This window comes from Haliotis asinina, chromosome 5 (assembly GCF_037392515.1).
Source record: "Haliotis asinina isolate JCU_RB_2024 chromosome 5, JCU_Hal_asi_v2, whole genome shotgun sequence".
Taxonomy (NCBI): Eukaryota; Metazoa; Mollusca; class Gastropoda; order Lepetellida; family Haliotidae; genus Haliotis; species Haliotis asinina.
The window spans coordinates 8395807-8411820 of record NC_090284.1 but is presented as its reverse complement, the minus strand read 5'-3'; the positions used below and the strand labels follow the sequence as shown (position 1 = coordinate 8411820).

The following is a 16014-nucleotide window of genomic DNA, read 5'->3' as shown; positions in this document are numbered from 1 at the left end:
GGGTAAACATTGGTCTTAGCTATATTTCGACGTCCAGTCCATTATGCGATTCGAACACGGTCTTCAACGTGATGGGTGAACATATTAAACACTAGGCTACCCTATCGCCCATGCTTTCATAGCATTGATCTGCGGTGGATACGTAACTACGTAGCGAATTATGCGTTAAAAATAACGTGCCATGTTAGTGAATGAGTTGACACTTACACAGCCTGTTATGGACAAGGATCATAACTGAGCCAAATACAGGATTCGAAACCGTGCGGTTCGAGTGTTACCCATTTGGCCTGTTGTCCAAGGGAACAGATACCGTGATACAGATTGTGGTTGAGCAACAATAAAACCTACGGCACCATCCTTACTGCGCATGACCTTGACCTCGATTCCCTATTGCGCATGGCCTTGAAGCTGGTTGTTCACGGACTAAACATTAGGAACATCTTTAAGACCTAGCTCCGTAGGTCAGTTTCTAACAATGATCCATCTGTTGCGTGTTGGTGAAGAAGCATTACATGAAAATAATAGGTATGTGTAGTTTTCTCTTTTATTGTACAAAATTGGACATACAAAAGTTTTTGACTTTTGTACAGACAGAACAGAAAACTTGTGCGACCCTATATGAGAACAAAACATGACTTAGTTTCCCAAAAAGCGCTCAGCAAAATTAAACAACATTTGTGAGCAGTTGTGATATCTAGTACACGTTCGACCAAAACATTATACTTCTCTTCATATTAAACATTATACATATGAACACGAAACCGACACATCCCTTTATTTGGAAAATCAAAAAGAAAAAAAGGAATCCAATGATGATATTGGCATACCGACACGGGGTGCGGCGCCATCTTGAAGGGTCGACCTTGACCCTGACCTTCACCTTGACCTGCCACAAGGTCAACCTGCTTTTCCCAGCTCGTGGCCTGATACTGACCTTCTCCGAGCGCCCTCTGGTGGCAATACCAGAGTACACGTTCCCCTCTCGATGTTATCGCTTTGTCGTGGGCGCATACACATCCAGTCTCGTTGGAGGGACCAGACACACTACCGTCAACAGGCTTTGTCCTGACGCAGACGACAAACACACTCATTGAATATCATATTCCACAAACATTAGGTTTGCCGTCTTGAAAAACCACAATGTATTCTCGTCCATTTCTTCACAAAATGCCTACGGCACTCACTCCCAAATACACCAGGTCCCGGATACCGAGACGTAACACATCAAATCCAACAAAACAGATATTGATACCTCTCTACAATTGACATGAGCCTGTGCTGTTGCAAGGTGAAATCCATCACACTGGAGTTGTCCTCCTTACAATATCAATAGAGGGCGCTGCAGCGGCCTCCTTTTGCGCATGCTGGGCATGAGCGTGCATTTCCGCTGTTGTGGATATAGTATTTCTAGATACATCCCTTTGAAATGTGTAGTTCGACAACTCATGAGACGTATCGGAGATTGGCGTATAGGTGAAGTAGCTTTCAGAGCGACTTACTGAAGGATCTCGAGATCGGTCTCGCGACTGAGACCGGTCGCGAGACTGCGACCGCGGTCGTCTATACCGCCAGTTGTTCGCTCTATTGTCATTTGTTTCAGTTTTCAATGCTTGTTGTAGTTTTTTCCTTTGTGATTGTTTGTGCTTAGTAATATATAGGTACACTGAAAACACGCCTGATAATTCAGTTAACACGAACGAGCCGACCGCCATGATGAAGGATGATCCATAATAGTATTTAAACTTAGGCTCTTCTATACTGGCCCGGGGCTTATTGCCTACCTCTTCCGTGATGCTGCCGATGTAGAGGATGATCCCGACCAGAGTGCAGAGGCCTGGAAATATAATTTTTGGGTCAATTATTTGTAGTCCACATAAAGGTTATGGTATCCAAATAAAAACTGAAACATAAGAAAAGAGTTTTGGAAATGTGTCATAACATTGGTAGACCAGGTGAAGAAACAACAGGGAAACATTCTGGGTACTGAAACAAATATGCTGACAGAACTTCTTGTTTCCTGACTACCTACTGACGTGCCTTGATTTGTTTTCATAATTAGTATTACGTATGCATTTAAACTTATGTTTGTAGTGCAGCCTACGGTTAGTCTATGACGAGCATTGACGAATTCTTTATTGTACGCTGACTATGTAATATACAGTGGAAGCTGTCTAAACCGGCACTCATCTTTACTGAAGAAATAAACCATTTTAGACAATGTGCCGGATTGGAGAGCTGATGATAAATGTAAAAGCCACAAACGGGATTAAGATTTTAATAATTACCAGCAAGGACAGATGCCGCTTTTGACAGCTTCCACTGCACGGATCTCGGATCAACCTTTTTAATACTTGAAGTAAAGGGGCCAGGTCGTAAACATTAATCGTACAGACATATTCTAGGTCTGACTGAATAACGGCAGAACCTCATGACGCCAACATGATCACAAACTGAACTTTTCCTCGAAATAGTTTTCAACACGATTAGAAAGTCTGAGGGATCTCCGTGGAGTGTACAAAAAGATTCTTTGAAACACCGAAGTTATTAGATGGAAGTTGTTTTGTGACAAATATTATTCTGTTTTGTTTCTTTCGTGATCGAAACCAGGCAAATGATTGATGGCGTCAGACGAAGGAATACGATCTCATGTATATACATATGTGTGGTACATCCCCGAGTGTTACTCAGGTCACTCTAACCTCAGTGCGTAAAAACAGTGACAGCAGTGACAGTCAGGTGAGAACAATAATCGAATAATGAATTGTTTCTATTCTACCATGACACCCAAGTCCAAATTCACTTATGATGTTCTATGTGCTTCTGTTTGTTCTGTAAGTCTGTTAATGTGAGGTAGGTGGATTAAAAAATCACGCCTAGGTATACTAAGGCATACACTTCATTTTGTATGGCAACAACGGTTCGTAAATCTTGTTTGCTAATTCGAGTGAGTTATTATAATATCCTTACTAGGATGCATCTGCTATCGTATGAGCGACATTGTTCTAATCGAATGCGCTCATCTCAGCTGTTTTACGATGACTCTCTTGAATTAATTACCCCGTTTCTATCTTGAAGTTACTTTTTTCTGAAATGTATTCTGTCGTGCTTTATTAGGTGGTTAAAGCTGCTCAATGGTATTTTTGAACAAATAATTTCTCGTCATTATCTAAACTCCGTTTATGTCGAATTTGTGATCAATTTGTGCTATCAATACCATATGTCAACGGTTGTGGAATATATGTGTTTTTGAAACGATACACTTTCTTGACGATTTTGAATATTATCAGAAATCCCGATCAAAAAATTGAACATATATTAGTTAGTGTGGAAAGGTCAGTAGTGGAACTCAAGTTAACACAACCTGTTTTGACGATCAAACGATTAAACATTTCAGCGTTATAAGGTTCCCATGAAACACTGTGTGAGCGTACGCCTCCGTCCATTATACCCAGTCAAACCTGACTAGCACCTGTCTAAACCTTTGCGCGTGGGATGATGATGATGAATAGACATGAAAATAAAAAAACACGGTCCAAAGCACAAAACAAATTGAAAAAAACCCTCAGACGAAAACTCAATAACGCAGTCGATCTCGTTCAGTGTAGACTACCAAAAGACCTGGCAATCGACACAGAAAAATTGCTTGGAAAATTATTTGTCAGTCATCGTTAAGGTCTGTACTGTTATCATGACAACGGGGCTGCGCTGGCCAATAGCAGATTAGATGTGAATGTAGTCGGCATTCAGAGGCTTCTCGTTCTCCATACACACTGGCTTTTGATCTCTGCCGACATACTGCCCACAATGAGTAAGTAGTGACCACGGACGGACCTTTATGACATTCGTGTAATTACTCTGTCGCTATCACAACGCACGTGTCACGGGGTATTTGTTATAAGGGTGATTTATCGCCGTGTTAACGTACGGTGTTATACTACAAGACAAGCTACGGTGGATACACGTATTGCTAACTCGGGAAACGTGGCAATATTTTTATTTGTTATTTTAAGTCTTTTTTACTTTGTCTAAATATCTGAAAAAAAAATATGTTCATGAAAAAAATTATGTTCAGATAGCTTTATTATTTCATATTTATTTCATGATGTTAAAGAAACCACATATTCATTAACTATAATTATTGTGATGATTTGTTTTTCTTTTTAATTTTGGAATATATGTTTCTGAATTAAACTGAAAACATTTGTTTGCTCAAAGAAATTTGTGAGTTTTGAACAGGTCCAGTATTTAAAAACACATACCAAAAGAGGTTGCGAATTCATGATTTTAGAGAACTTCACATTTTAACCTGCATATCAAATCAAATGACATTTATCAATTTGTCTGTGAGGTCAATGGTCCATAATGCGTTGAGCTATATGAACCACATGTAACACCTCGCCATCACAAACTGTTCTTGAAGGAAGAATACAAGCAGCTGAAATTTGAAATAGTCAAAAATCGAGACATTATTTTTGACACGTATGAAGCCAAAGATATCCGCAATACCCCAACCCAAATATGCAACACCCCAAGAGGTATTCGTCACTTCGAAAGTGTAATCTCAAACATTACATGTACCAGCAACATGTTCCCTTGACTTTGGCTACCGCAATTTATAGTTCAAGACGAAGCACTTGTATACTGTGAGCAGATTCCTCAACCATAGTATCTCCTATAACTCGAAATAATCCATACGGTCCTACTATTTATGCCAAATATCTAAGTTTCAATGCAAAGTAGGCTCAAGAATTATAGCCAAGCAGATGCTAATACCAGATGGACGTAGTCAATGCCCTGTATCTTACAGGCTATGCATTTAATTCATTTTATTAATGTATGTTGGCCTTCTTCATGCCAACGGCGTGGGATGGACAGAACCCCTTGAGATGTCTTTAAAGAGAAACTGTTATAGTGTGGCTTTCATCTCGGATCCAAATAGAGACCAAACACATTTACAAATGCTGGGACAACTCATTCTTTGTCCAGACAGTGTTTAGTCTATATGTGCATTATTTTGTCATACAACCAAGTTCAGTACACCCATTGTACTCATGGAACTGTAGCATAGCCATGGGCATATCTTGGCTGAAAGAATGGATAGGATTTAAAACAAGAGTGTTGTAAACATGGTCCTTATGCTGAACTATATATTTGTTATCTTTTCCAAAATAAAGATACACTGAGTGATTACATATTGTGATATAGTCTATGTAGGTGATCTATTTTGAATTCCTGTAATACATCACTTGTATGATCGGTAATGATTAGGTAATTTACAAGTACATCGTGTGTGAGTGTGCCTTCAAATACAAGATATGTTCCCAACTATGATGATTAACTTAACGGTCCCGTTTGACTCCTGTAATTACCTTTAGAATCGCGCCTTGATATGGACATGGGTTTGCATACCATCGAATGTGGTACAGGACCATTGTATTTTCCACGTAAACTCTTTTGTGACAAACAATGGTTAGAGGAACCATAGTCCCAGAAAAGACGTGTTGCTAAGTAACGCGGTCCCGAGTGAAATAACTTTGTTACGGATTATGACAAATGATTCGTTAATGATGGCAAGAGAAACATCATTATTGCAAACCCGTCATTTTGATTTCTCATGAATTGTATATATAATATATTCGTTACGTGTAAAAATGCATACGTACAAATACAAAATGATTGATGATAAACATGAACAATGATATTAAAACCTTGAAATATATACTATTTAGTTCGTATAAAGAGCATGAAATAGATGAAATGTATGTATTTCCCTAGACGTCAATAATACTTGAAGATACCAACCCTTGTTACTTTCAACAAAGGATTGTAATATTCATTTTATGTAATAGAACACAAATTTAAGAAACCTATTCAAGATACAACACAAATTACTTACCCGCTAAAACAAATAGAATTCCACATACGAATGTTAAAATTTTTCTGCCCGAATTACAATGTCCGACAAAACACATTATTCCTCCAATCAGTAGTATTAGGAGGCTGACAAGTGGAAACATCGTCGCCCGTCGTATGTTTACTGAAAATGAAATAAAAAAAGAAAATAAATCATTAGAATAAGGCCAAAGAAGCAGTGAGGATATTCTAGGCAAAATGATTAGACATAAACACAGGCAAATACGTTTTTGTAAATGTAAATAGCACTTGCGTATGTACGTTTTTCGTATGCAACATGATTGTTCGCAATGCAAAATTGCCTAAAGAAAGTGTAAATCAATATTCAGAATTACAGTTTCACTTATACTGCATTGTTCAAACTCCTGAATGAAATCAAAACAGCATTATTGCATTTACTCAAAAAGTGGAAATGTTGTATGAATAAAAGGCAATTCTCGTACTAATGCATAGATCGTTATTAAATTCTTCCGACAGCTGGTTTGTAATAGCTACAGCGAATCGCAAGCCGGGATGCTGTTCAGAGTGATAAAGGTCGTAATAGGGTTCTTCTACTCTCTGGGTCTGCCTAAATTAGCCGAGACCTTGTGACGGAAACTGACTGCACATTTCCCATTCAGAAATCAGGCATAATCAGGCATAGGGAAGTGCATGCGTCCAGGCACTTCTCTGTTCAATCAGTAAGAACAGTCCCTAGCTAATTCTTCTGAATGATGTACTGCGCTCTTTATAAAATTATTATCTTTTCGACTCCAGTTCAACTCATTTATTCCCTGGAGAGTTTATGATTGATCTTATGTCCATGGGCACGAATTGTGCGTGCAAGATGGTGAAATAAGAACGTCAGTAAAGACGAAGAGAAATTATTTTGCTCATTTCCGGTATTTGTAGTAGGAAGGATGGCATAAATACATCGGTTTTATTTCTTACACTCTTTAAATGCATCAGACACCTTTGGTAGATTCACCAACAAAGTTTGTAACGGAAGCAAATATATTGTGCTGAGCCATCTTGGACAACTTTATTGATGCCACCAACACTCATGTTTGGAGACTTTATATTTGAATAAATATTCGATCTTAGATTGATTTAATATACCTTATAACTAATAACTTTAAGCTGAAGTTGTCGTTTTGAAAGGGTTATGGTAGTGCAAATAACGACATAGGTATCATGATATTGAATTCTATTGCAGTTTGCCGGGGAAAGGTCATCTTGACCTGGGCTGTATGCTGGATTATTGTGTAACACGATTCCATTTGCTTGGTTCCAAAATGCACTACAGGACCATCCGTTCGTTTCCAATGAGCATGCGATGGGAGGTGAAATTTTCAAGGAATAGTTGAAGCACAAATTTGATGATTGTCCCAAAGTTAGTTGTAACCGTTCATCATGTCATTTTCATGAATTATCACCAATTCTAATCAGGCAATACCACTGTTACATTTGTGTCAGTGGTTGCTCAATGTAACAGGCTATACTGTGCCTATATTACTGTCTTACAATTATCAGTTTATAAGCTCATATAGGCATATTTTCACATACTTGTTCTGAAATATAAACTTTATTATTGTGAAAATATTGGCGCTGTTAAGAATACTTATCAAATGGAAACGTTTGTGCTATGGACTACGAAGACGAAATTCCCAATTTCGGGTACAGATAGGATCTAAAAAATATATATATATTTTAACTCAAGTCGTCTCGGAATACTCGTTTACATGTGATAGTAAAGTGGAAGTACAATTATTTATGATGTCGATCAGTGTCATTAATATACGGAATCCACACTTTGACATAAATTACATAAGATTTATCTCTGTATCAATAGAACGATAATCGAACGTACATCTTTGTTGTAAAGGATACATCATATAAAATATCAGTTATCTTTTTCATGAATACTCAATTTACTATAAAAACCCTCTAATTATTTGTGCACACAGATTTTACATATGCTACTAACTGTTGTTACTAACATATAAACTGTTAGGATAATTACTTGTAAAAGGATTTAAGTATTAAACTAATATAAATCCTGTATATTGTAATGCTATTCTTCAAGACATGCACATGCACGTTGCTATTTTTAACTATGGCATGTTCTGAACATCATGGGTGTGTGCACGATATGCATGTTTTATCAATAAAATAGTATCGGATCAATACTTAGATAGTACTGATTAACTGAAATAATGTTAGGATAGTACCTTAGTTTAGTTCAGGACTAATGCTATGGTAATGCACTAAGGTGGAATGGTGCGAACAGGCTCTACTCCTCCAATGCATAAATGCATGTACCAGTGCAAGTCAGAAGGAATCTTGCAGGTTCTGCTTTCTCGTTGCAAACATCTTGTCGTCTTAATGGGAATTTGTCACAAGCAGTTACTCTTTGTCCTCTCCAACACAGTCTCCTCGTTAAATTAGTGCACTTCTATCGATCTGTATAGTCTTTTTCAAAGACGACACTACAACTATACCCCGTTCCTAAAACGTTTGACAGCTGTGACGGACAAGGAAATTGTAGTGTGGTAATTAGAGAGGAATCTGCTTTGTAATTATATTGAAGGCTGGGGGTGTGTTGTCGCGCAGGTTTTGCATTAGACTTCGTTCATTATAATAAGGCTTTGTGCATCTTAAGTGCCTGTATCGATCTAAAGCCCCTTCCAGATTTGTCTGACCTGGATACAGCGATTGTCTTTTAAGTGCACTTTACTTAGATAATGATGAAAGCCAAAAGACTCACGGGAGCTTCAGATCTAACAAATGGTTGAACATTCAGCTGAACTGAATAATTGTCCACTTATAAACGTGCATTTACCGAGTGGTTATTAAACGACCATAGATATTAGGAATATTAAGCCCTCGATTCATATATGTTGGATGTTTGTTCAAATGCATATACTGAGAATACTCGGCCATATGTAATGATGTTATTGTCAAATAGGAATCCTATTCTATGATTCATGAAAGCTATTAGGCTTTTTGAAAGGGTTACTTCAAGATTTTTTTCTCATGGTATTCCAATGGCTTTTAGGCTCATTGCTTCTATTGTCACCATACCTATTCCCGTCCAAGGAAATTTAAGCTGTTCTTAAGACATGTCCATTTCTAAAATAACTCTTTTATGTTTGGATGGAGGAGAAACTGTGGCAATCATACTTAAGGATTGTCATCAAAAATTGCGACGTGACCTTAGTATCAAGGACACTGTTAATAATAATGATTCAGTAAATATTTCTGTTTTTTAAATAATTGTTTCAATAGCCATGTGCATGTAGAAACCGCTGACAACGCGAAAACTCAAGATCAACCGACTACTATCATTACATAATTATGATCCATTATAATTCATAAAACGATTTAATATTAGCAATTATAGTTCGTAAAATGAATTGAATTTCGCAAAAGGTCAAATGGATAATTTCAAACCACATGATTCGATTGATCAAACCTACTTCAACTGATGTGATCTATGATCTATGACAGTTTCTCTCCAGAAAGTTGTAGTAGGTGTCTTGGGATTTCCTCACGTCATCACAGATGAATGGAAACCATTTTGCGACGATCACAAAATTGATTTGCCTACGGGACCAATAGGCCTTCTCAAACGAGAGTGTAATATCTACCTTCACTACGAAACTGATGTGAATATGATGTATTGTTTTATATACGAAAATACCTTTTGGGTAATAATACATCACCATATACTTTAAGTATTAAAGGGGTAAAGGGCGAAGACATACGTCATTTCCGGTATGCTCGCACTTCCGGTGGACACACCGTAATGACATTGCTGTCCAAAATGGCGTGCAACCGAACTCACTCACTTACTCCTGAGATGATACTGAATGTACTGAATGACAATTTGTTCGTATTAGGTCTGGATACACCTTTCTTTTGGTTTATCTCACTTTTGTCAGTATTATGTGCTAGTGCGTGTTTAACTCGCTTTACCTTCTGTCTTGACCTAATCAGTCTTCACGTAAACAACACAGAGGTAAAGTATCAGATTTTAGAACCCACTGCAGGTTTCAGACACATTTCTAAACATGAATATTTAGAATATTGATAATCATGCAACATACGCCATTCACATACGGAGAGTGTGTCTATCTCACGGACATTCTCCATCAGTTAAGCATAATATGCACTAGAGAGTCACCTCAAGCCAGCAGTATCCATATCTAGTCTTGATTTGGCTCAGTAGGTGTTCGTGTGAGAGAAATAGACTTACACAGTATAGCGTCCGTGGGTCCAAGTCCTTCGCGGTCATCATCCCCCGTGAAGTATTTGATATAGCTACATCTTGGCCCTCCGTAATTCTGATCTGCCAATAGAAACCAAATCAAGATACATTTCAGGACTCTGGGGGTCGCTGACCCTTCATCAACCCACGCCTCGTGGGTCAAAGGTCAGGTCTAAATCATTGACCACATCTAATAATAGACAAATCGATGAAACAAATGGGGCACATATACACCGGGTGAAATGTCAGGGACCACCCCTTGTATACTGAAGAGCAAAAGAAACGCATCTCTGTTTTTTTTGTTAAGTTTAAATGGAAGACATAATCATGAACACTTACTTTTATGGGATTCTATTTTTTTTCTCGAAAATAACGTTTCTTTGCTGTTCGGAACATGTTACAATATGAACTGCATTTTGATGTAATTCTCATAACTACATACGTGTGACATTCGTGTCCATTATACCAGGAACGTGTGATCAAGAACATTTTATGTAGATGATTCAAACTACTAATTCGTAGCTCATGATACAAAGATAATTGAAGGCGGCTGAACGTGAAGTCAATTACCAATATTGTTTTGAAAATATTCCAGCAGTATTTTAACAAATGTTACTTTGCAAACATAAATGTAAACAACGATGCGAACAACCATGTAAACAAGAATGAGATTTTCTTCAACAGTAGTTACTTATGTTTCACTAAATCCTTGGGGTCTGAAGTTCTCCAAAGACGAGGTCATGTATGAACTGGGTCATTCCTGTTTCATTTGCCTGAGTTTGCATACAGTGACCGTCCACACATGTTAATGATGTATTAATTATATACCTTAACATAACACTTGCCACAATATGTCCCCAAGATATTCAGAGTTAATGTTTACCTTTAACTAAGATTACAACACAAAATACAACACAACATTGAAATTTCAAAGAATGTCACATAAATACTGTTCAAAACCTGTTGGAACATGGTCACACCTTTCAGGATATAAATAAAACTTTCCAGAAGTGTTATAGTTCGTATCTGGACTGCATTCCCAAATTCATAGTATCGCTGAATTAGATGAGGTCTTGACATAAATTCAAGAAGGTTGACATGCCTTTGCAAGTGTTTGTGACAGGTAACCTAATAACCCTGTACAACAAGAGTCACATTAAGTCAAAACTAAATATTGTCTGTACCTTATGCTTCCAGTCCTGTCCTAATTTGCTCATTCACGTATGAAGTCCTTCTTAAAACGAATGTAATTTAACTCGCCAAAAGAAGATTTAGTGAATAAATTCTTAATATCTGTTTCACTTTTGGTTTTCTTTGGCCACGGTCTGATAGCATTTACTATTTACTTAAAATAACTAGTAATTTTAAGGCACCTGAAATTTGCTTGGTAAAATTACAAGGCTGGCTGGAACGTTCTCCTCGTTCGTTGTCCACAGGCGTAAATGGTGGAGGTGAATTGAATTATCGGAAGATAGAGTGCCATGGTCGGAGGCCACACAACCCATCATAGTATTATCACTCCAATTTAGCCTGTCAATAATGCATTACGCTTCTGTTCTATGAACTGTATGTGCATCATTTGTGTGGCGGGTTCGTTAGTACCGAGAATCAGGCAAAAATGTGCATGATTTCAAATCATTTTAACGGAACTTTATGGGACTTGTAGGCTGTGGAAGGTGCACAAGTCCAACCCTGCTGGTGGGACAAAGAAGGCGTGATGTAGCATCGCTAAATCGTATTGATAAGTACCACTCGCTTTGAACACCTTCTAGGGACAGAACACTTAATCTAGAAGCTGCAATATCAACGGAGGAAGGTTGGCCTATCGATTTGACCTTGTGTGTGAGATCAACCCTGTCTTCATGATAGGAACACATTTCTCAGATGGTTTAAACAAATAATGAAATAATATGTTTTATGCCTTGTTTTGCAGTCGTGTTAACGAGGGATGAGAGTCTTCGGATGTTTGGCGATCGGACAAGTGGTCATGTTGTATAAAGAGGACACTAGAACGACTAAATATCCTCCCAAACATTGAACCAAAATACGTACTTCTGTCGGAGTATCCATGGCAGGACATGAATACCAGGGTTACAACCAGTATTCAACAACCTTCTTTGTCAAAGGAACTGACTGGTGGTAAGGCTATCTGCCTTCATTGATGGATAGCATCCATTTTGGAACTGATGCTCACTGACACCAATAAAACGAACAAACAAACAAACAAATAAAAGTATGAAGACGTTTTCCCTGTTCAATACATACCAATCATTCAGGTTTTCACATTCAACTCCCGTGACAACACTCATACAAACACACAACCTACGTTTTTTTTTTGAGAAATTGAAAGTGAGAGCGCGGCGGGACCCGGACTAAATTCAAACACACAAATATGTGTCAAGGGATATACACATTAACTGTTATTCACAATACATCATTGCCTTGATGGTTAGGCAGATGATGTCTTCATTTAACAATGGCCCTGACGAGGGCAAATGTCTCTGTACTCTGAAAGCCGACCTGGCCCTGTGGTTTCATGGTGACTAAACCTTTGATTTTTTAGTTAAGGCCACCATTTCTTTTAAAAATAAAATCGACAAATGTGAAGAATTAATGACAACGTGGGCTACAAGGTAAAACTGTTTCGATTTTATATTCCAGACGAACATTGATTGCACTCAGTGCCTGATTATAATGCATGCCCGGGACTTCAAATTTTCAATAGGATTTCCATTCCCTTTTAACTTAAAATCTTTCAATCTCTAGTGACTTTGGTTTTATTGACCCGGCGACGTGTTTTAAAATGCAGTGGTTCAATGTTTTTTGTACGGGAGAACAGAGAGCTTTTAAACGTTGTTGAGAAAGCGGTCATGTTGCTGGTGAGGCGGCGTGGAAAGAAAGGTGATAGTCGTTGTTAATTCATTTCCACTTTATCAGACCAGACGCGTGAAATACTCCGAGCTGTGTGACGTCACGAACAAAATGAGTGTTATTGTAAAACTGAAAACTTTCCATTCATCACAAAAACGAAATCCTCATATTAAAGAAAGACTTTTTCAACGATGTCAATCGTATTGTAAACCAGGACATGATGTTTTGAACATAATGTTTGTCGTACACAGTTTTGGTTCTGTGAATTTGCTGTTACATGAAATAATTTAATAGTAAAATGAGCTGGACATAATGGCAGGGAATCGTGAAAGTCATGGCCTTCGTCATAAAACACATCCCCGTTATATATAGAATGCCCAAACAATTATATTTAATTCATGTGCAATCTCTCAGAATACCTAACACAAATGTCAGTGATATTCCCTTACATAACATGAACACGTCCCAACCAGATCTCCAAGTCGATAATTATGATTATATAATATTGTTGACTCTTTTGGAATCGTTGACGTTTGTTTGTTGTTGGAGGCGCACTACGCATATTTCGATCATCCCACGGGTTCCGAGAGAGCGACGTCTTACTTTATAGTGTCAAAAACGAATGTGACGGTAATGATAAATTGCCACAGACAACAGCCATCTGTACCTTATTAGTGTGGCATACAGTGAACTTGGGTTTCAAACTTAAGATTACGCTCATTTGCCTGTATCGTCTCTTCTTTCCGTCAGCATACTTTCTTCTGAATCTTGGGCTGGGTTTAGATAATTATTGGCTCCTGATATTGCTCAACATGTTCTCGTTACGCGAAACCATTTTCAAATAACACGCAAATTAATTTGGCATTGGATTAACATAGGTATTTTGCATTTTATAGCGGTTTGACCTTGCGTTTAACGCAGATAGCGTGGCCAAAGAGTCTGCGAACAGACGGATGGAGACAAAGAGCCACCCATTCCGTCCTCAAGTGAAGTCAAACCAGCATCTATTGATTATTAACAACTTCGTTTCCTAACTGTCAGGTCTACTCCCATGAGCTTCGTTACATGGACAAGTAATCCAAACGATTTGTGATGCGAGAAAATATGGTCACTTTTCCAATAAAACAACGATTCTTCAATGGATGCCTGTACTCTGCTCAGTGCTTTGGGCTGCAGTTTAGGCTACCAACACAAGATGCAAATTGCCATCCAACGCCATTCGTGGTGCTAATGTTATTAATGAGAAACTGGGTTTTATTAACCATCGGATTCCATATTTGTCTTGCCGGGTTCTAACCACGCGAGTTATCAAATCACTATTGGTTGTGCCGGGTGACTTATCTTGAGAAAAGAGATTTCATCATTTCATTTGTTATTGAACATCCGAAGAACATGGGCAAAAGGTGCTTTACATAGTTTATTACAATGCTCCGTTTCAGAGCCCATGGCTTGTCAATGAACCGAATGTCACAGCGTGTATTTACATATGCATCAGTTTGTTTGACGTTGAAATGAATTCGAAGTAGATTTTACACAGGGGATCTGTCTCTTGTATGCATAATATTCGTTGACGTAAAATGATATTTGAAAAGGGAAGGATGCGGAATAGAGCAACAGTTCGGTAGGTCTGCAAACGTCTGACCATGCAAAATCCAACATCAGATCTGTAGTTCACCTTCAACAAATTCCAAGTTGTAACGAAACAGAGCGATGGACAATAGACAATAGGTAGAAACTGACTGTATCTTAACTAAATCTATTACGATACAGCTATTTTCTATTTATATTCTCGTGCTCATGGCGTTAGTTCGCTATATAAATTGGAATTTGTCCCAAAAAGCAAATCGGAATAACCAAAGTAATATGCAAGTGCATGTTAAGGGATACCAGATAAGTGTTTATTTATCACTACCCAAATGCAAACAGGTTCAGTTCTTGACACGCCACAGTCGATTAAAATATTCTTACGTGATTACCAACTGTACGTTGTTGCTACAGTAGCCATACAGATGGCATCACTGGTGTGGAGACTACGTTCAGGTAGCGACAGCACAATGTCCATGATACAAATCTACATCTCGTGTTTAAGAGACAATCGTGTTGTCTGCTACAGCGTTTCTTCTCTGCACAAAACAACAACCACAACAAACAAACCATGGGAGAAAATGACATGACGATAGCAACAGGTGATCGGGTAAAGTGATAAAAGGATGTTTGGATGACAAGGACCTTTGGTTCATATTGACCTAAGTCATTCCAGACCTAAGTAAAACTTTCAACATATTTAATGACAGACATCGTGATGAGATATCGACAGTTGAGGCAAAGGTGAAAATGATATTTTTTGTAGCATATTTTCCTGTATATTTGAGGTGACCAGCTGACCGTCGTTAACATGTGTTTGTAACCGATGCTGCAGATGAGTTTGCATGCGTTAGTACCAATATTGCCCATCCATCTTGCTGCCTCCATTACAACAGGCTGACTGCACATTTCTGCTGGCATCAAAGTGACTTGGAATTATCTCTTCATGACAAAAATGGAGGCCCTTAGAATGGAAGTGGCGCTCTGCCATCAACAATGTCCACCTGAAAGGATCAAGTCCAGTAACGATCTGCGCAGGAATGGTGTCAACTTTAGCTGGTTATTCTCCTTGGGATCAAGAGGGAAAGAAATATCCTCAAATGCTATTCCAGTTTAGGAAGATATTCACCTGCCGCAGTTAAGGGAAATGTTGATACAGCACATTGATTACTGACGTCTCACCACAAACAGCATATCTTATAGACATATCTTTTCAGAGCACTGAGAACATTCTGTGGAATGGCATGTCAGAGTTCTGTGTCAGTAGGTTCATATCTGTTTCTAGATTTGTGTGCACCAGCCCAGCGGTTCCTTGAATGAGGTAAACGTCTAACCTGCACCACATCAGTCTTTAAACAGATGATGGAAATGATGGTAAAAACAGTGCTAAAGTCCGT

The 16014-nt window shown here is 38.3% G+C and overlaps 1 protein-coding gene across 1 annotated transcript in view; it reads right to left on the bottom strand.

The window, feature by feature from the left end:
• Positions 1 to 530: 530 nt before the first annotated feature.
• Positions 531 to 16014, bottom strand: part of LOC137283626 (voltage-dependent calcium channel gamma-7 subunit-like) — a 55942-nt gene continuing 40458 nt past the window's right edge. Inside the window, exons 2-4 of the mRNA XM_067815220.1 lie at positions 10151 to 10243; positions 5897 to 6037; positions 531 to 1834 (exon numbers count right to left, since the gene is read on the bottom strand). Coding sequence (XP_067671321.1) covers positions 1299 to 1834; positions 5897 to 6037; positions 10151 to 10243 — 770 coding nt within the window. The 3' untranslated portion in view covers positions 531 to 1298. The remainder of the gene's footprint in view (positions 1835 to 5896; positions 6038 to 10150; positions 10244 to 16014) is intronic.